This window comes from Rana temporaria, chromosome 4 (assembly GCF_905171775.1).
Source record: "Rana temporaria chromosome 4, aRanTem1.1, whole genome shotgun sequence".
Taxonomy (NCBI): Eukaryota; Metazoa; Chordata; class Amphibia; order Anura; family Ranidae; genus Rana; species Rana temporaria.
The window spans coordinates 36,131,457-36,151,853 of record NC_053492.1 but is presented as its reverse complement, the minus strand read 5'-3'; the positions used below and the strand labels follow the sequence as shown (position 1 = coordinate 36,151,853).

Genomic DNA, 20,397 nt, shown 5'->3' with positions numbered 1-20,397 from the left:
GTACCCTTGTGAATGAAGCCTAAACCTCCAAACATACCTTTTAAAAGGGTACCAGTTAGGAACAGGCAGTTCTGCATTCTGCCATTCCCAGGTGACAGTGATTGGGCCTGGGCACAGATTGTGCAGGCACAAATCTTGGGAAGGATGTTAAATGTTTGCTTCATAGTCAGAAGGTCAAGGTGTTCAAAGGTGCTGCATTTGGGAAGAGAAGGCTATAAAGGTAGACAGTGACACCCACAGCTGCCTCCTATACAGTTGCAGTGTGTTACTTTAACTACTAGCCGACCAGCCGCCGTCATTCTACGGCGGCAGGTCGGCTCTCCTGGGTGAGAGCCCGTAGCTATATGGCGGCTCTTTCAGTGGCCACCAGGGGCCCCCCCGTCTCCCGTGCGTGTGCCCAGCGGGCTCGATCGCCGCCGGGCACCCGCGATTGCTCGTTACAGAGCGGGGACCGGGAGCTGTGTGTGTAAACACACAGCTCCCGATCCTGTCAGGGGGGGAAACGCTGATCCTCTGTTCATACAATGTATGAACAGAGGATCAGTGTTTCCCCTAGTGAGGCCACCCCCCCCCACAGTAAGAACACACACAGGGACATACTTAACCCCTTCCCCACCCCCTAGTGTTAACCCCTTCACTGCCAGTGGCATTTTTATAGCAATCCAATGCATTTTTATAGCACTGATCGCTATAAAAATGCCAATGGTCCCAAAAATGTGTCAAAAGTGTCCGCCATAATGTCGCCGTACCAAAAAAAAAAACGCTGATCGCCGCCATTACTAGTAAAAAATATATATTAATAAAAATGCCATAAAAATACCCCCTATTTTGTAAACGCTATAACTTTTGTGCAAACCAATCAATAAATGCTTATTGCGATTTTTTTTTTTTACGAAAAATATGTGGAAGAATACGTATCGGCCTAAACTGAGGAAAAAAAATGTTTTTTTTATATATTTTTGGGGGATATTTATTACAGCAAAAAGTAAAAAATATTATTTTTTTTCAAAATTGTCGCTCTATTTTTGTTTATAGCGCAAAAAATAAAAACCGCAGAGGTGATCAAATACCACCAAAAGAAAGCTCTATTTGTGGGAAAAAAAGGACGCCAATTTTGTTTGGGAGCCACGTCGCACGACCGCGCAATTGTCAGTTAAAGCGGCACAGTCCCGAATCGCAAAAAGTGCTCTGGTCTTTGGGCAGCAATATGGTCCGGGGGTTAAGTGGTTAAAAGCACATATTGCTTTAAAGAAAATGCCATATGAGGCTTTATAAAACTGGCAAGGCCAGAGAGCCATCTGTGACAATGATGTGTTATCTTCCTGAAAAAGTCTCATGACTGGTGGATGAAGAACATAGATGATATAGACTGAAGATATATATATGGAGAAGATTCAAACCCGAATTAAAAACATTATACAGCTAGTTACCATTCATGGAAGAGATGGGACTGGGAAACATGGTGTCATAGGAAGGAAAGACTCACCTTCAATGTGTCTGCACTTCTCTCTAACTTCATAGACCAGCCTCTCTGGAAAACAGCAAAAAGATAGTGAAAAGGGAGCTGGATAAACAGAACTGGTAACACTATATGCAGAGTCCTCTGGGGCTGACATCACATCCAAGGTGGAGATGCCTGGTAACAGTCTCAGGGCTTTTGGATGTCTTCACAAGGGCGGCTTTTACAGGTAAATAATATGCATAAAATACATTAAATGCACATATAGGGGTTGGTTGACTAAAGGCAAACAGACTACAGTATGCAGTTGCTCCAAATCTTAGTAAATGGGTTAAAGCTTCACTTTGCAAAGAATATCCAATCACTTGCAAGGAAAATAAAAAAAATGCAATTGTGCTTGCACGTGATTGGATGAAGGAAGTCAGCAGAACTTCTGCTCATTTAATAAGTTCTGGAGCAAACTGCAAGTCTATTTGCCTTTAGTAAATCAACCCCATAATCTTATGGTAAGGTTTTCCTTGAAACAAATGTTGTGGTGACAGGGTCTTTTAACTCTCTCAAAGTGAAACTAAATTTTGCTTTAAAGTGAATGTAAACCCTCCATACACCCAGTGAAGTGAACAGCCTCAGATGGTACACTGAGATGAACCAAATCTCCTTACATGGGTTTTACATGTATATCTTCACATTTATATACTGTTTAGATAGTTAAAGCGGAGGTTCACCCAAAAAACAAGTATCTAACAAGGCTCTATACGGCGCCTGCGCAGTGAGCTCTACACGGCTCCTAGTCGGTGCACAGCGCCGTATAGAGCCGACTCGCGGTTCGGCTACTTTCGGAAAGTTGTGATGCGCCTTATCCACCGGTGGGAGTTTTTCTCAGGCACGTCAATCATATGGGCGAAGTCCCAGATGACATTGCGGCACTGCACAGGAACACTCAGTCCCGCGGGAGAGAGTACCCGGAAGCCAGGAAGAAAATACCGATAATACCGTATGTACACCCCCCCCCCCAAAAAAAAAAACACCGGCAAACTGTACATGTTTGAGGTATAATGAATGTAATGTTAGATACTTGTTTTTTTTGGGTGAACCTCCGCTTTAAGATCATGTTAGGAAATTTTCTCTACCTGTTTAACACAGAGTGTGATGTCTGGGCATACAGCCAATATATCTAAAATTGCTGATTGGAGGTGTTTTGTAATAGGAGCTGCTCCCTGCTAATCTATTTTAGCAACCTCCCCTGACTGAAGATTCAGGCTGCTTTTGTCTAAAGTGTCAGAGAATTTGTCAGGAGTTATCAGGCTGATAAGAGAGGAACAGTTCAGGAGAGAGCTATGGGACTTTGCTCATTGAAGAGAGATAACAAAATACTACAGATATATGTGCCCAGCTCAAATACATCCACTTTAAAGACTTCAAAAAAGCTACTTGTTGAAAGCTTTACAAAAGCTTGCAGTAGATACTTCTCAGACAAGCAGGAAAAATACTCTGTATAAGGTGTGCAGGAAAATTGTACGTGCTCAACAATTTTATATTATTGGTCTCTCTAAAGCACCCCCAGCCAGAGCAGAAAATCCTGTGTCCTGCACTAGGCTGCAGAGTGGAAACCTTGCTACCTATGTAGAAACAGTGGTCTCTCCGCAAGGTCCAACACAACCATGGTTAGGCAGCACTATAGCCCTGAAAGAAATAGGGAACATGAGCTTCGCTAACTAGAGAGCTGTAGTTAATTTATTATAGGTATTTATATAGCACCATCAATTTACGCAGAGCTTTACAAACTATTCATTAGTCACTGCCCTGAAGGAGCTTACAATCTAAGGACCATAGGTGTGCGCAGCCTACAACTCAAACACATGCGTGTGGGTATGTGTCTATATATATATATATATATATATATATATATATATATATATATTCAGACACACACACTCTTTTAAAGAGTTTTTTAAATGTTTTAATACATTTTACATCTTCTGGTTATTGGTCAGAGGGAGAGAGAGGGGTTGAGAGAGGGGAGATTTGAGAGAGAGAGAAGGAGGGGAGGGAGAGAGAATGGGTGTGTGTGAGAGAGAGAAAGGAAGAGAGAGAGAGCGTGAGAGAACAGGGAATGAGAAAGAGAGAGGAGGTGAGAGAGGGTGAATGAGAGAAAAGGGGGTGAGAGCGAGGGGTAGAGAGAGAGAAAGGTGAGAGAGGAAAAAAGGGGTGTGAGAGAGAAAGGGGGTGGGAGAGAGAGAAAAGGGGATAGAGAGAGAGAGAGATAGAGAGAGAAAGATGAGAGAGAGGGAAGAGAGGAAAAAAGGTGTGTGAGAGAGAGAATGAAAGGGGTATGAGAGAGAGAAGGAGGTGAGAGAGGGTGGGAGAGAAAAAATGGGTGAGAGAGGGATAGAGAGAGAGAAAGGTGAGAGAGGAGAGAGAGGGAAGGGGTGAGAGAGAGAAAAGGGGATGGGAGGGGGGGTGAGAAAGAGGGAAAAGGGGGGTAAGAGAGAGGGTAGTGAGAGAGAGGAGGTGAAAGAGAGAAAAAGGGGGTAAGAGAGAGGGGTGTGTGGGAGGATAAGAGCGAGAGGGAAAGGTGAGAGAGAGAAGGGGTGGGAGAGAGAGAAAGAGGGCATGAGAGAGAGAAGGGGGTGGGGAAGAGAGAGAAAAGAGGGTGAGAGAGAAGGTGGTGAGAGAGGGGAGAGGGGTGAGAGAGGGGGGGTAAAAGATAGGGGAGGGTGAGAGAGAGGAGGGTGAGAGGGTTAAGAGAGAAAAAGAGGGCGAGGGGGTAAAAGAGATATGGATTACTCTGGGTGTGTAGTGCGTGAAAGGGCACAATGGGCCCCCCTTTCCCTCGGGTCCCATTTGCCCTGCACACTTCTGTACACTGGATGATACACTGAATGGCTCTAGTGCATTGGGTGATTAGGATGTGCCCATGTGAACCCCGTCACCCCCTCTGCGCACGCCTATGCTAAGGTCCCTATCTCACATGTACACACTAGAGCCAATTTAGCCAGGAGCCAATTAACTTACCTGCATGTTTTTGAAGTGTAGGAGGAAACCAGAGTGACGAATAGAAGATGTGCCAATCACTAATCCCAAATATGTATATTTTATTAATGCATAATAAATTTTAATAATTAGATCACTATTCTCACACAAAGAATAAGAGTCCTCAGCAGCCCAGTGCAGGACACAGAATTTTTGTCTTTAAAAGGGGGGCATTTTACAAAGACAAATAATATTTAAATATTCAACACTTACCATTATCCTGTACACTGAATTTATACAGCACATTTCCCCCAAAAGTTTGACTAGGGCCAATGGCCTCTCAAACAATAGTATTATGTGGCATTTTTCGCATTCCTAACGTGATATCACAGCTTGATGAATCATTGCTGTAACTTGGAACCATCACCCACGATCATCAGGACATACCTCGCGTGCGCTCATCAATGATCTCTTTCACTTTCGGCTTCTCCACTGTGCTTTTACGAGGTTTCTTGGCAGGAGGAGGAGGGGCATAAGCTGCGGCTTCGGGTTCCACCCACATTTCTGTGTAAACTTCTTTGTACGGATTGCGTTCCTCTGTATATAACAAATACAACGTATGAATTCACGGACATTACATCAGCACAAGATAAATAAATAAAATTCAGCACTGATGACAGTTTCCACCATGCACTACTATGGCCTGACAGAAGGAATGTTTTTTGTGCTGTAATACATCAAAATGAACACTAGGTGTCACAAAACACCAGACTTGCTACAGAATACAGAAAACTCAGCAGGCAACTTCCAGGAAGATCAAGTTATGCGTCTACCAATTCCTTTTTGGTCATGAGCAGCAGAAATGCCTGCACAGATTATATATCAGATTCCAAGGTATGCAAATCTACAAATCACTGCGTATCGGTGCACTGGGTAAAGTAGACAATCTCGGGATAACAATGATTCACCTGAAATGATCTGATTTGCTCCAGTTAGCTAATAATCACGGCAGTGTCATAAAGGAGGAGGGATAAGAGAGTCAACCTGCATTGTGTGCAATGGTTAGTATAAAAGATACAGACAGTCCTCTCTTCCGGTAACAGGCTTAAAACTAAGCACAGCCTTTTATACTATCCCACATGGTGTAACCAGAACACACATAAGCTTGCTTTACATATCATTGAGTTGTCTTTTTCACTTGGGGTTCTTCATGTATAAAGCAAAGTGGTAATTCAGCGTAGATAATTCTCTGTCCACTGAGTGATCCCAATCGCCCCTCCAGATCCTGTGCTTTTCTCTATCCCCTTGTCTCAAATATACAAACAACTGCCAAGCTGCACAGTATGACTAAGCCCCAGTAAAGGGTGAAACGATCAAACGAGGATAAGGGTGAGGGTGAAGTGTCTCTGTAAGCTGCTTGTGCAATAAAGTTTGCTGGTTCAAAAGGAAGCAATGTGTGGCTTTTCGATTGTATGTATGTATCTAAGAGATCACGCCCATCACATGTCATTATATTTAACCACTTCCAGCCAAAGCCAATTCTTGCATTCCCTTACTACATGTAAAAATCCAAAACGCGTTGCAAGCGCGAGGGGTTGGGGGCACTTTAAAAAAAAAAAAAAATCTTGTTTAATTGAATTTTTTTATCACTTTGTATTCCTATTACAAGGAATGTAAACATCCATTGCAAAAGGAATAGGGCATGACAGGTCCTCTTTACAGAGAGATCTGGAGTCTATAAGCCCCCACATCTCTCCTCTCTGCTGGAAAAAAAGAAAACTCGATCTCAGGCTTTTGAGCAAAATAAATGGCAGTGTTTACATCTGCTGGCGATGGAAGTGACGTCATGACGTCACTTCTGGCCTCTGAGGGTCATAGAGCTGGCCGGGACCATGTGGTCCCGAGCCAGCTCTATGGTAAACCTACGCCACCAGCGGATTCATTCTCTGGCTCCCTGATGACATGGGTGAACCCGGAGAAGCACCGGAGGGAATCGGGAGGGGACGCTGGCTTTTTTTTACATGTGAGGGAATCGCTGGCTGAAAAAAAAGATATCTGGATGATGCCTGTAGCTGCAAGCATCATTCAGATATCTCCATGCAAACTTCAGGACATCATATGATGTCCACCTAAGAAGAAGTGGTTAAAGAGAAACAGTGACCTGTCCAATTAGGGCAGATTGACAGTGTCTGCTGACAGCTCACTGTCCATTAGAGCAACAGAGTGAGGGCTCCGAGGAAGCAAGGAGTAAGTGAAAGAGAACAGATAACTGAGTATACCTTGTTGGGGGAATGGTGGGCTATTAAGAAACAATGTTACTTTGCCCTGAAGAAAATTAAGTTTTGTTAAAGCGGGGGTTCACCCTTAGAGGGCACTTTTACCCCTTAGCTTCCTGCTCGTTTTCTCTAGGGGAATCGGCTATTTGTATTAAAATATGTGCAGTACTTACCCGTTTTCGAGCTGCATCTTCTTCCGTCGCTTCCGGGTATGGGCTTCGGGAATGGGCGTTCCTTCTTGATTGACAGTCTTCCGAGAGGCTTCCGACGGTCGCATCCATCGCGTCACGATTTTCCGAAAGAGGCCGAACGTCGGTGCGCAGGCGCAGTATAGAGCCGCACCGACGTTCGGCTTCTTTCGGCTACGAGTGACGCGATGGATGCGACCGTCGGAAGCCTCTCGGAAGAATGTCAATCAAGAAGGAACGCCCGCTCCCGAAGACCCATACCCGGAAGCGACGGAAGAAGATGCAGCTCGAAAACGGGTAAGTACGGCTCATATTTTAATACAAATAGCCGATTCCCCTAGACCGAACGAGCAGGAATCTAGGGGAAGAAAAAATTTTTTTTTAGAAATGGGTGAACTCCCGCTTTAATACTGTTGAAAACTGAAAAATAAATTTCTGAGTTGGTTCACAAATCCCATACAGTACCAAGGGAACACAGAAAAAAAAGCCTTGTTTGATCACATATCTAATTCCCTCCCATACTGAATGTTATATGCTTGCATGCTGCCCAGTCCATCCAGAAAGTACAGCAGTGCCTTTATGCCTGGAACCATATTACGAGTTCCCTAGTGCACTGTCTCACCTTCAGGGGGCTCCAGGCCCTTGGGTCCGGATGGTTGGAAGCCACCAAGGGCCCATTCAATCATCTGCTTGTTCTGGAGTTCTATCGATTTGGAGGAATCGGTCTCGTCGTTTTCAGGGCATGATGGGAAAACCTTCCCGGCTCGAGTGCTGGCCGCCTACAAGACACAGCAAGTCATGATGTCCTTGAAATAGCATGTCAAACGCAAATGAATCAATGGGCTGGAATGAGTGAGTGATAATAAACCTTCAGCTGGTCACATTAAGGTGTACGTTTAATAAACCGTGATAAGCCGAGATCATGATGATCACAGCTTATCACAGAGCATTGCCGGTTAAGTCTACTAAGGACAACTAATTCCAGGAAAAAAAAGATTTTAGCTCTTTGGTAATTAACATTATAAATGTATAATATTTTATGCCAGGGAAAGCAAATTTGTGCTGTGTCAATGGAAAGAAACAGGTTCTCATTAATGCTCCCTCTCCAGCAGCACCTTTCTTTCCACTCCCCTGCAGAACCATTTATCTGTCAGGAATGTAGAGAAATATTCAACTCTTCTAGGTACAGGGAGCATGTGGCTTCCTCTGCTTTCTCTCAGGTGACAGTGCTGGTGCTTAGTCCAGTGCTGTCACGTGGAGGTAGGGATACCGTTCCTAGTCATACTGTATATAAGCTCAAAGTAGAGTGACTTTGAGGTTACACAGGGTTTCCATTGTTCCATAATTTCCCTCCATGAACCCAATTTTCTTAAAACGGGCATTGGGTGACTACTGGGGAGGACAGTTGTAGGTCAGAACTAGGAAGGACAGTAGTAGGTCATTATAAAGAAGGGAAATAGTGGGTAAGTATTGGGTAGAGCAGTGGGTTTGTACTGAGTAGGGCAGTAGTAGGATAGTAACGGTAGTGTGTCAGTATTGGGATGGATGGTAGTGGGTAAGTATTGGGTAGAGCTGTAGTGCATCAGTAATGGGAAGGGCACTAGTGGGTCAGTCTTGGGAAGCAAAGTAGTAGCTCAGTATTGGACAGGGCAGTAGTGAATTAGTAGATGGTAAGGAAGAAGTGGGTCAGTATGGGACAGGACAGTAGTAGGTCAGTAGATGGTAGGGCAGTAATGGGTTAGCATTGGGAAGGGCAGTAGTAGCTCAGTATTGGACAGGACAGTAGTAGGTCAGTAGATGGTAGGGCAGTAATGGGTTAGCATTGGGAAGGGCAGTAGTAGCTCAGTATTGGACAGGACAGTAGTAGGGTCAGTAGATGGTAGGCCAGTAGTGGGTCAGCATTGGGAAGGGCAGTAGTGGGTCAGCATTGGGAAGGGCAGTAGTATCTCAGTATTGGGAAGGGGAGTAGTGGGTCAGGAAATGGTAGGGCAGTAGTGGGTCAATATTGGGAAGGGCAGTAGTAGGTCAGTATTGGACATGACAGTAGTAGGTCAGTAGATGGAAGGGCTGTAGTGGGCCAGTAGTGGGAAGGGCAGTAGTAGCTCAGTACTGGACAGGACAGTAGTAGGTCAGTAGATGGTAGGGCAGTAGTAGGTCAGTATTGGGAAGGGCAGCAGTAGGTTCTCCTTACCTGTAGCACCTCATAGATGGCTTTTCTGTACATTGGCTGCTTGCTGTAGGTCGCCTGGTGGAAGGTGTTGGCGAATGAGCTGAGTGGCAGCAATTTCTCAACACAAACCTAATTAAACAACAAATTTATAAAACAAAATTCAAATAAGACACACTTTACCTTTATGAAATTATGGTGGTCATGCTGATTACTGCTAATGATACCGTTTTCATTACTAAAATCTTGTATATTGTCCCTTATCATCCACTCCAAGAGCTTGCAAACTATTGATGTTAGGCTAACTGGTCTGTAGTTCCCAGGGATATATTTTGGCCATTTTCTGAATATTGGTACCATGTTGGTTTTTCTCAAATCAGCTGGTACCAATCAAGTCAGTATACTGTTCTTAAAAATTAAGAACAATGGTCTGGCAATTACTTGACTTAGTACCTTAAGGACCCTCGAGTGCAAACCATCTGGTCTCGGCGACTTATTAGTATTATGTTTTTTAAGTCTATTCCTAATTATATCCTCTGTTAGCCATGAGGATGCTTCCTATGACATGTCATGAGGATAAACCTTGCAGTTTTGGTTACTGAAGCCCCCCGTTAAGACTGAGGAGAAGAGTAAATTCAATACCTTCGCCATCTCTCCATCCTTTGTAACCAGATCCTCTTAATTATTCTTTTTGGGGCCAATATGATCTGACTTCCCTCTTTTACTATTTATATACTTAAATCATTTCTTGGGATTTCTTTGAGGCCCCGTACACACGTCCGAGGAACTCGACGGGCAAAACTCATCGTTTTGCTCGTCGAGTTCTGTGTGAAGCCGCCGAGGATCTCGGCGAGCCAACTTTCCTCATTGAACAACGAGGAAATAGAGAACATGTTCTCTATTTGGCTCGACGAGGAACTCGTCGGCTTCCTCGGCCCAAAGTGTACACACGCCGGGTTTCTCGGCAGAATTCAGCTCCGATCGAGTTTCTGGCTGAATTCTGCAGAGAAACTCGGTCGTGTGTACGGGGCCTTACTCTCCTCCACTACGTGCCTTTCGTGTTCCATCTTAGCCGCCCTAAATGCACCCTTACCATTCTTATTGCATTCTTTGTAAAGTTGGAATGCTGATGATGATCCCGCAACCTTGTATTTTTTGAAGGCCTTCTCCTTTGCTTTTATATGCATTTTTACTTTGGAGTTAAGCCACCCAGGACTTTTTTTTATCTCTTTTAAATTAATTTCCTATTGGGATGCACTGGCTAATACCCTTATTTAATATGCTCTAAAAGCACACCCATTTTTCCTCCGTATTCTTTGTTCCTAGGATTTTATCCCATTTAATACCTTTTAGCAAGAAGCGTCGTTTATGGAAGTTGGCTGTTTGAAATTCAGTTTCTTTGTATTCCCCTTATGTTTCCTATTAGTGTGATTTATACTGAAACTAAATGACCAGTCGTCGCTGTTTCCTAAGTTGCCCCGTATTGCTACATCTGCCTTCAGGTCTGTATTGTTGGTAATCTGTAGGTCTAGTAACGCATTATTTATTACATTTGATACAATTCCTGTTTGAACAGTAGTGCCCCCTTGCACAAAAATCTTCATGACAAGAATAGACACAAGCAGTGCCCCCCTTACTTAGCGGACATATGTGATGCTTGCCATATACCATCAATCTAGGGTCCCACTAGTCACAGAACTACTTACCACAGAGAACTTGCCATCTCCAAACCACATGACCCAGCGGGTACCCTCTGCCGCTCGGCTTCTTCCGGTCATCCACCAGGAAACTATTCGGCCGGGCCACCACGAGAAGCCACGCAGCTTGCCCCAGACCAGCTCCCCAATGCCAAAGCCTCTGCCATCCTAGAAAACGAGAGGCACAGGATCAGCTACATTCACTTTCCAATATTACATCAGAACTATGGCCCAGTAAATCAATACTTACTAGTTCAGGCAGTCTTGTGACTCCTTTGAAAGAAGGGTGACTGTAATATTGAGTGCTTGCAGCTCCGTGACTACCTATGCCACTTCCCTGGGTCGGGTTTTCTGACTGTATTATGAATGTGTCTCATCAGATTATTGATGACCTTCCTGAAATTTTCTAAATATCCCCCCCCAGCTCCCAGTGTCTAAAACATGTTAAAAAGTCTGCATTGCAGTAGAGCCCCTCAGGCTCAAACCTGCTATGCTGGGTATTGTAAGGAGAAAATATACAATAAAGATGGGTTGCAGGTAGTTAGACTTAAGCCTAGTACACACTATCAGTTCAGAAGAAAATAATGGCGGTTTTAAAGGGAACCTGTCATGAACTTGGATGATTCAAACTAAGCCTGTGATAATAATCCCACAAGCAGAGGTAATCTGTAGTGAAAATCATATATCAAAACCAATATCAGGTCATCTAAAGGTACAAGCAGCTGAGGTTACATGTAAATCTCCTGTAAAAGTAGAACTTGGCATCACCCACCTTTAGAGCATTTTTATTGGTCCTTAATAGTGAGCCACACTGATCAAGCATGAAGCTCAGAATGTCAGTGGAGGAGGGCAGGGCTGGACCAACACCTATCTGTATGTGAGACCCTGAAATCAGCACTCCAGGTGAATAGCTGAGATATTATAAAATCAGACAACCTTTTATTAAGTGTCCAACCTCCTAAGGACATGGCTAATACTCTGGAGCAGGGGTCTCCAAACTTTTCAAAGGGACAGATTATTGTCCTTGAGACTTTAGGAGGGCCGGATTGTGGCCAGCAGGGGGCAGATAAAGTCCCGGGCCCGACATCATGGGTTGCAGTGAAGTAAAGCGCCTAATTCCCCTATCAAACACAGTCAGTGTTGATGGGGGAATCCCTTCCCGCGGAGCCATTGTGCTCGCCTGGCAAGGTGATCAATCAACTTGGGTACATTCAGCCTGCCCATACATGGTTCGAACCTTGGATGGTTCCTGCTGAACCGGCCGAGATTTGAACCGTCTATGGCCAGCTGAGTTGTAAACTCATTTATGAAGCTTTCTACTAAGTGTCCAGAGCTAATGTGACAGAGGTCTGCAGTAATACTCAAAGAACAAGAAAAAAAATTACAGGATAAGACACATACAGACTATAATGTCTGAAGCTGCCCATACATTGCACAATATTAGCTCTCTTGGTGGCCCTGTCTGTTGCCTCCTGCCCAACATCCCTCAACTGAAAAATTGAAGAAGCAGGGCTAAAAATTGATGGCCAAACAGAAGCAACATCCTATCATATGCAGCCGGTAATTCACAGCCAGTGTGGCTGGCTGTTAAAATACAATAGGCTCAACAGGCGATACACTATATTGTCAAAAGTATTGGGGTGCCTGCCTTTACACGCACATCAACTTTAAAGCGGAGTTCTGGCCACAATTTCACTTTCTAAATATAAATACCCCTGTAATACACAAGCTTAATGTATTCTAGTAAAGTTAGTCTGTAAACTAAGGTCCGTTTTGTTAGGTTGTTACAGCATTTAGACACTTTATAAAATAGAAATTGACTGGGGCCATCTTAAGTGTGGGCATCATGAAGCCAGACTGTATGACTTCCTGGATTTCAGCCTTGCAGATCTAGCACATGCTCAGTGCTGCACAAGCAGTGTCAGATCAGGTTTCAGCACCTGTGCTGTCCAAGTCACATGATTCTTTGAGACTGGGGAGTGCACAGACTCCTGGAAAGTTACACCCACTACATTCCCAGGAGTCTGTGCGGTGTAGGTTAGGAAGCATTAACCTGCCTGGCGGTCTTCCCGAGTCTGACTCGGGGTTAGATTTTCCTGCTGCGAGCGGAAACCCCGAGTCAGACTCGGGCTTGCCTCGCTAGATCCACAGGCACAAGTTACTTACCTTGTCCCTGGATCTAGCGATGCCACCGCGCTGTGTGAGCGAGTGGAACCTCGCTCGATTCACACAGTGCCTCCGTGTGACGCCGATCTCCGTTCCCTGCGACGTTACGACGCACGGGGACGGAGAACGGCGCCAAATTCAAAAAAGTAAACAAACACCTTACATACAGTATACTGTAATCTTATAGATTACAGTACTGTATGTAAAAAAAACACACCCCCCTTGTCCCTAGTGGTCTGTCCTGTGTCATGCATGTCATTTTATATAATAAAAACGTTTCTTTCTCCCTGCAAACTGTAGATTGTCCATAGCAACCAAAAGTGTCCCTTTATGTCAAAAATAGTTTTAGATCAGCTAAAAAACAGCGATAATAAATTATAATCACTTGCAGATTTGTGCGATAGCGATTTGTGGGGAAATTCGTCATAAAAAAAAAAAATAATGACAGCAACAATTCTGCAACTGAGCAAATTTCAGTGATTTTGATTTGATTACATTATTGAATAATTTTTATTATAATTATATTATTATTTGTTATAATTATTTATAATTATTTATTATATTATAATTTATAATTTTGTTTTTAAAAAAATGTCATACCTGGGATGCCTATTAGAATCTTGTTTGGTCAGATTTAAGTGAGTTATTTCTAAAAATTACAGACCTACAATATAAAACGCCAAATTTCCTTGCAAATAATGGTACCGCTTTTAGCATGTTTTTTCTGACAGAATCATACCGCCAGGGAGGTTAAGCACCTAGGTGCAGGAAGTGGGAAGATTAACTATTCTGCCTAGCAGCAACACTTTGAAGGCATCTAACAAAAAAAATTTTTTTTCGTAAAGGACTAATGAATTTTTTTTAAAACTACTGATGTAATGTTATATTTATGGGTGGAACTCCACTTTAACCACTTACGTACTGCCTGCAGTCGTTATACGTCGGCTCTTTAAAGAGGAATAGCGTTTGTTATGGCAGCAGCTAGCTGCCATAACGCCGGTATCTTCTTCTTGTGCACGGAGACGCGATATCCCAGCTGTGCCGCCCCAGGCACCAGGTCGCTAATTCTAGTTGCAAATGTGACCTGGCGCCCGGGGTTTGTCGAGCCCTGCCTTAGCTCAATGACAATTATCCCACCTTAGCTAAATAACAATGACTCCATCTCACCTTAGCTCAATGACAATGACTCCATCTCACCTTAGCTCAATGACAATAACTCCATGCCACCATAGCTTAATGACAATGACTCCATCCCATCTTAGCTCAATGACAATTACCCCATCCCATCTTAGCTCAATGACAATTGCCCCATCCCATCTTAGCTCAATGACAATTACCCCATCCCACTTTAGCTCAATGACAATGACTCCATCTCACCTTAGCTCAATGACAATGACTCCATCTCACCTTAAATTAATGATAATGACTCCATGCCACCTTAGCTCAATGACAATAACTCCACGCCACCTTAGCTTAATGACAGTGACTCCATCCCATCTTAGCTCAATGACAATTACCCCATCCCACCTTAGCTCAATGACAATAACTCCATGCCACCTTAGCTTAATGACAGTGACTCCATCCCACCTTAGCTCAATGACAATTACCCCATCCCATCTTAGCTTAATGACAATAACTCCATCCCACCTTAGCTTGATGACAATGACTCCATCCCACCTTAGCGCAATGACAATGACCCCATCCCACCTTAGCTCAATGACCCCATCCCCCCTTTAGCTCAATGACAATGACTCCATGACACCTTAGCTTGATGACAATGACTCCATCCCACCTTAGCCAATGACTGCATTTCACCCTAGGTCACTAACAATGACTCCATCCCACCTTAGCTTAACGACTCCATCTCACCTTAGCTCACCATCAATGACTCCACCTCACCTTATCTCACTAACAATGACTCCATCCCACCTTAGCTCAATGTCAATAACTAGATTCCACCTTGCTCACAAACAATGGCTCCATCTCACCATGGCCCAATAACAATAACTCAATTACACCTTAGCTCACTAACAATAACTCCATCCCACCTTAGCTCAAGGACTCCATCTCACCTTAGGTCACCAACAATGACTCCATCTCCCCTTAGTTCACCAACAATGACCCCATCTCACCTTAGGTCACCAACAATGACTCCATCTCCCCTTAGTTCACCAACAATGATTCCATCTCACCTTAGGTCACCAACAATGACTCCATCTCCCCTTAGATCACCAACAATGACTCCATCTCACCTTAGGTCACTAACAATGACTCCATCTCCCCTTAGGTCACTAACAATGACTCCATCTCTCCTTAGGTCACCAACAATGACTCCATCTCCCCTTAGGTCACCAACAATGACTCCATGTCACCTTAGGTCACCAACAATGACTCCATCTCACCTTAGGTCACTAACAATGACTCTATTCCACCTTAGCTTACCAACAATTACCCCATTCTCCATAACTAGGCAGAGCTTTTAAAATAGGTTCAAATACAAAAATCAAACTATAACTTTGCACATACTATTACACAGTAACATCATTTTTAAGCAATACAAATTGCCCTAACATATTACCCCCTCTTCATACCTCATACTCTCCTTCATCATCAGCTGATTTAGAGGCAGGCTTGTCTCCAGCTTCAGCAACAGCAGGTTCAGGAGTGGTGGCCACAGTGGGGGAGGCCGGATCTGTGGGTTGCTGGGAGGGTGGTGGGGTGGGCTCTTCTTCTTTCTGAGGTTCTCTGGACACCGTTTCCTCCATGGCGTTTATGACGGCCACCAGCTGTTGCTTCTTTTCAGCCTGGAGAAAGAAAAATATGCACATCAGTGAGGGGAACTGTGGGGTGCCAATGCTGACTAAGCAATTATATTATTATAGTTCTAATATCTAGTTACATATATATATATAAATTGACCTCCTCGATATGATTATAATGTACTGTTATTATTACCAAAATTGTGCCCATCCATTGAAAAGTAGACACATAGAAAAGAAAAAAACAGTATTCTATAGGGGTAAAAGTGAAGTTTACACCAGTCAGGGGAGGTAAGGCTATGGTTGTTAGAAGAGAAGGTTGTGGGGGGGTCTCAGTTCAGCAAATTATTACTGTTTTCATTGATGTTTAAATTAATAAATTCCACAATGTATTTATTACTGCAATCCTGTAACAAATGTAAATATAATGGTTACAATCATTATATGATAATATTATATTATACATTCAGGGCTGGGTTAATCACAGGACCCAATAGTCATAAAATATTCAAATGACAGAACACTTTTTTCTTAAATTGAACTCCCTTGACTTCTTGTACAGAATCTGTCATTACAGGGTAGATACAAATATAAAACCGATCTGTTAGGGCCGGTTAATACCAGATGCAGTCCAGGGTGCTTTTTTCTGCATCAAAAACGCATGGGCAGTATATTATATGGGTTGCAATGGACTAGTTCACATCAGTGCGGTCAGTGCTAGTGCCTTGGCTGGAGGTCTTTAACCACTTCCGGACCAGCTCATGCCAATATACGTCGGCACTTTGAAGAGGGATATCTGGGTTATGGCAGCAACTACCTGCCATAACCCAGATATCCTCTTCTTCAGTGAGCGGTCCGGTTAAAGATTAAAGTGGTCTATGCGGCGGATTCGTTGCAAGATCACTTTTATCGGTGGCAGGAGAGGGCCCCCCCTCCCGCGGCTCTCCCGTGCCCTCCGCCGCTTACCGAAGCCGTTGGCAGCGGAGGAAGCGACCGGATCCTTTTTTGTGTTTGGTATAGAGACGAGTGAGGGCGCCCCCATCCGTTTCTATACCATTGCAGGGCGGAAGCGACGTCATTCGTTATGATCAAAATGAAAGAATTTGTAAATTCGTAAATCCTAAAATTCATAATTCTGAAATTCCGTAATCTGGAAATGCGAAAATCCAAAACCTAAAAATTCAAAAGTTCGTAAATTCGAAAATTGTATATTTGAAATCCGGAAATTCAAAATAATAACCAAAAATAACCCTTTTGATTATGCGCCTGTGTGCATAGGCACATTGCAATTAATGGGCTGTATTTTAGCTCAGTAAAAAAGTAAGCTGTACAGTACTGAGCTTTTTCAAGCTGCAGTGTGCAAGAGGCCTAATGGGCACAAATTGCCACAGATGCACTCCAAAATCTTATGGAAAGACTTCTCAGAAGACCGGAGGTTGTTATAGACACAAGAGGGGGGGGGGGGGGGGGAGTACATAATCCTGCCAATGCTTTTGGATTGGAATGTCCATCAAGCTCATATACGTGTGATGGTCAAGTGTCCACAACCCTTTGGCTATGTATTGTATTACTGCAAGACAAGACTCCTGCAAGAGCAATCACAAATATCAGAGCAGATGTCATTTCCAGCTGCATAGTTGGAGCGTCCAGCGGTATGCCGCCAAGAATACCATCTCATTTTGGGTTCTGAATCCTGTTAGATACAATATTTATCTATTATTCATAGTGAAGTAGGGTACGCACTATAAGAAAATCAGACGAGTTATCATCCGGTTTTCCATGATTGTTGGTAGCTGGTCGAACCTGAGGGTGATACTCATTGTACAAATGTTTCACATGGCCTAATAAACTGCAAAAAGGAATATAAACGATGCCCTGTAAAATAATAAGCTCCTGTCAGTTGTAGGCCCAGAAAGTCAGGTAACTGTCTAATAACAGAGCGGCTCACCTGTGCTAATTATACATTCAGGTTCCAACAAGCAGCACCCCTTCAGGCCACACTGTCTGCTAATTCCACCTCTCTGCCTAATTCCGAAAGAGCTGCCAGAAATCCCAACCTTCCCATCTCCCTAAATGGAGGAGGAGGGGAACCTTTTACCTTTAACCACTAGCCGACCAGCCGCCGCAGTTATACAGCGGCAGGTCGGCTCGGCTGCGCAGCTATACGTCACTTCGCATTGCAGCCATTAGGGGTGCGCGCGTGCCCTCGCTCTGTAACGACAAGGGGCCGGCCACCTGAAAAGGGGGCGGCAGCTGCGACCATAGATAGATTCATGCAGTGCATGAATTTACCTTTAGGTCTCATTACACTTCTGAAGTTGCTCCCATTCGCATGTTGGCTAGACCTGAAAAGTAACTGCAATGATCCTGAACCAAAGCCCCCTAACCCTAAGTGTAAAAATGATCCTTTCACTTCCACTCAAACTCAACCTGACCCTCAACCCCTAACCAACCTTAAACTTTAACCTTAAGATGACCCTTACAGGGAATCTAAATCTCAATCCCAACACTGAAAGAAAAAAAGGCACTTAACATTAAAAGAATGCTATCATGCCAACCACAGCACCCGCATGACATTTTACAGCAATAAAATGGCAAAACAGGGGCTGCACAAGACATCCTCCCATCTACACGAAGAAATGCAGCCGGCCCATCAATACTTTGGCTGGGTTCACACCGAGTCCTTTTATAAACTGTGACAGACTCCTTTCAATTCTGTTGCAAAGCAAGGCTAAACAAGAACAGTGAGTTTTTGAGACACATTTACTAAAGTTACTGCTTGGTTCATAAATACCTTCCTCGGTACTTCATCACTTCTTAGGCTGCTTTCACACTGGGGTGTTAGCGGTAAAGTGCCGCTATTTTTAGCGGCACTTTACCATAATTTTTGCGGGGGTATTCTGCCACTAGCTTTTAACCCCCGCTAGCGGCCGAAAAAGGGTTAAAACCACCCGCAAAGCACCACTGCCCATTGATTTCAATGGGCAGAAGTGGTGGAGGAGCGTCCTGCCAGCGCAAACGCTCCCTCGGGGGTGTGGAGGACGCATTGCAGGCACTATTTTTAGCGTTATAACGCCTGTAAAGCGCCTCAGTGTGAAAAGGGTCTTAAAGTGGACCCTGCATCTCAGGCAAGGTCCAAATATGTAGTGTGGCCACCATCCTCGCTTCCTTAACCACTTAAGGACCCCCACACAACGATAACTGGCTTTATTTCTTTTTACAACTCTAAATACCTAAACGCCTGCATGTGCATAGACACAGTGGCTCTACTGGAGCTACTTTCAGATCCATAAACAAATTGTGCCTTAGGCCTAGTGCCAACCGAGGCAGCCCATTCATATCGAATGAGCTGCCAACATGCCGAATTGCAGCCAAAACCGCACCTGACCCTTTTCTGGAAATGCAGCCAGCATGCCAAAATACGGAAATGCTTCACCAGCACTTCCATGCAGGACACCAGGATTCTAGTCAATGGTGCCCACAACTGGGTGAATAGTCACTTGAAACCCGTCACTCAAAAAAGGGACATGGGCTTCTTTTGGGGCAGAGTTGTGCATTTTGACTCCAATAAACTGAAAATCATGCGTAAAGTGCATTTTCCTGTCTAAAAAAGAGCTTTCTATTGGCTTTAAAATAAAACGTTCAAAACGTACAAAAACACCAATATAAATGCTCAAAAAATACCCACAGACATTCATCTCAAGTGTGAATGGGGCCTCTTTATGCATTTTTATTAACCACTTCAGCCCCAGAAGGATTTACCCCCTTCCTGACCAGGTTATTTTTTGAGATATGGCACTGCGTCACTTTAACTGACAATTGCGTGGTCGTGCGACATTGTGAATGGGACCTTAAAGTGGATGTAAAATCAATTCTTCTCTATGGAGATGGTTTAGATCTCTACTACAAGTCGCCTGACATCAAATGCCTGAAGCTCTAAAAAGCTCTGAAGCTTTTTTTTGCAGCTTGAATGGGGCAGATTGGTGTGTTTTTTAAGCGTTTTAAGCACTATAGACATTTGCACGTTTTTGAGTGTATTAGCGCGTTTTTTTAACATTTTTATGTTCAAATGTAATAATTAAAGTAGAACTATAGGCAAAACTTTTTTTTTTTCCATTTCATTTTGGATAGAGTAAGGGAGGATTATAATCCCTGTCTGGGGATGTCCCATGTCCCCCCTTCTCTTTGTATTAACGTTAGAACCCTTACTGGCAATGGTCCGACAAAATCAAGAAATCTATGGAGTAGAAGTAGGAGAAGAGGAGCATAAACTGTCAGCTTTTGCCGATGATGTACTGTTTTTTATAAGCAGCCCGAGAGTTTCTCTCCCAAATTTAATAGCTACCATAAGACAATATGGTGAGGTCTCTAATTTTAAAATGAATACAGCAAAGACGGAGATCCTGAACATCAATATAAACAAAGAGGAAGAACAATACTTGAGGAAAAAATATAGCTTCTCCTGGCAGAAAGAGATAAATTATTTGGGCATTAAACTGGCGAATACCCTAAAAAAAATCTATAGAATAAACTATATCCCATTGCTGGATGAAATAAAAAAGGAAATAAAAAATATCTATAATAGACCTATTTCGTGGTTTGGAAGGATTAGTGTTGCAAAAATGATCTTAGTCCCCAAAATCATATACAAATTTCAAATGGTCCCAATTTATCTCCCCCCAACATACGTTAAAATACTTAATTCCCTTATC

At 43.5% G+C, this 20,397-nt stretch overlaps 1 protein-coding gene across 6 annotated transcripts in view; it reads right to left on the bottom strand.

The window, feature by feature from the left end:
- Nucleotides 1-20,397, bottom strand: part of LOC120936119 (DNA (cytosine-5)-methyltransferase 3A-like) — a 337,730-nt gene that overhangs the window by 37,920 nt on the left and 279,413 nt on the right. For all 6 annotated transcript variants that reach the window (XM_040348239.1, XM_040348244.1, XM_040348243.1 and 3 more), the window contains 6 exons: nucleotides 15,518-15,730; nucleotides 10,770-10,928; nucleotides 9,088-9,195; nucleotides 7,519-7,675; nucleotides 4,880-5,029; nucleotides 1,487-1,531 (listed from right to left, as the gene is read on the bottom strand). In XM_040348239.1, the coding sequence (XP_040204173.1) occupies nucleotides 1,487-1,531; nucleotides 4,880-5,029; nucleotides 7,519-7,675; nucleotides 9,088-9,195; nucleotides 10,770-10,928; nucleotides 15,518-15,730 (832 nt within the window). The remainder of the gene's footprint in view (nucleotides 1-1,486; nucleotides 1,532-4,879; nucleotides 5,030-7,518; nucleotides 7,676-9,087; nucleotides 9,196-10,769; nucleotides 10,929-15,517; nucleotides 15,731-20,397) is intronic.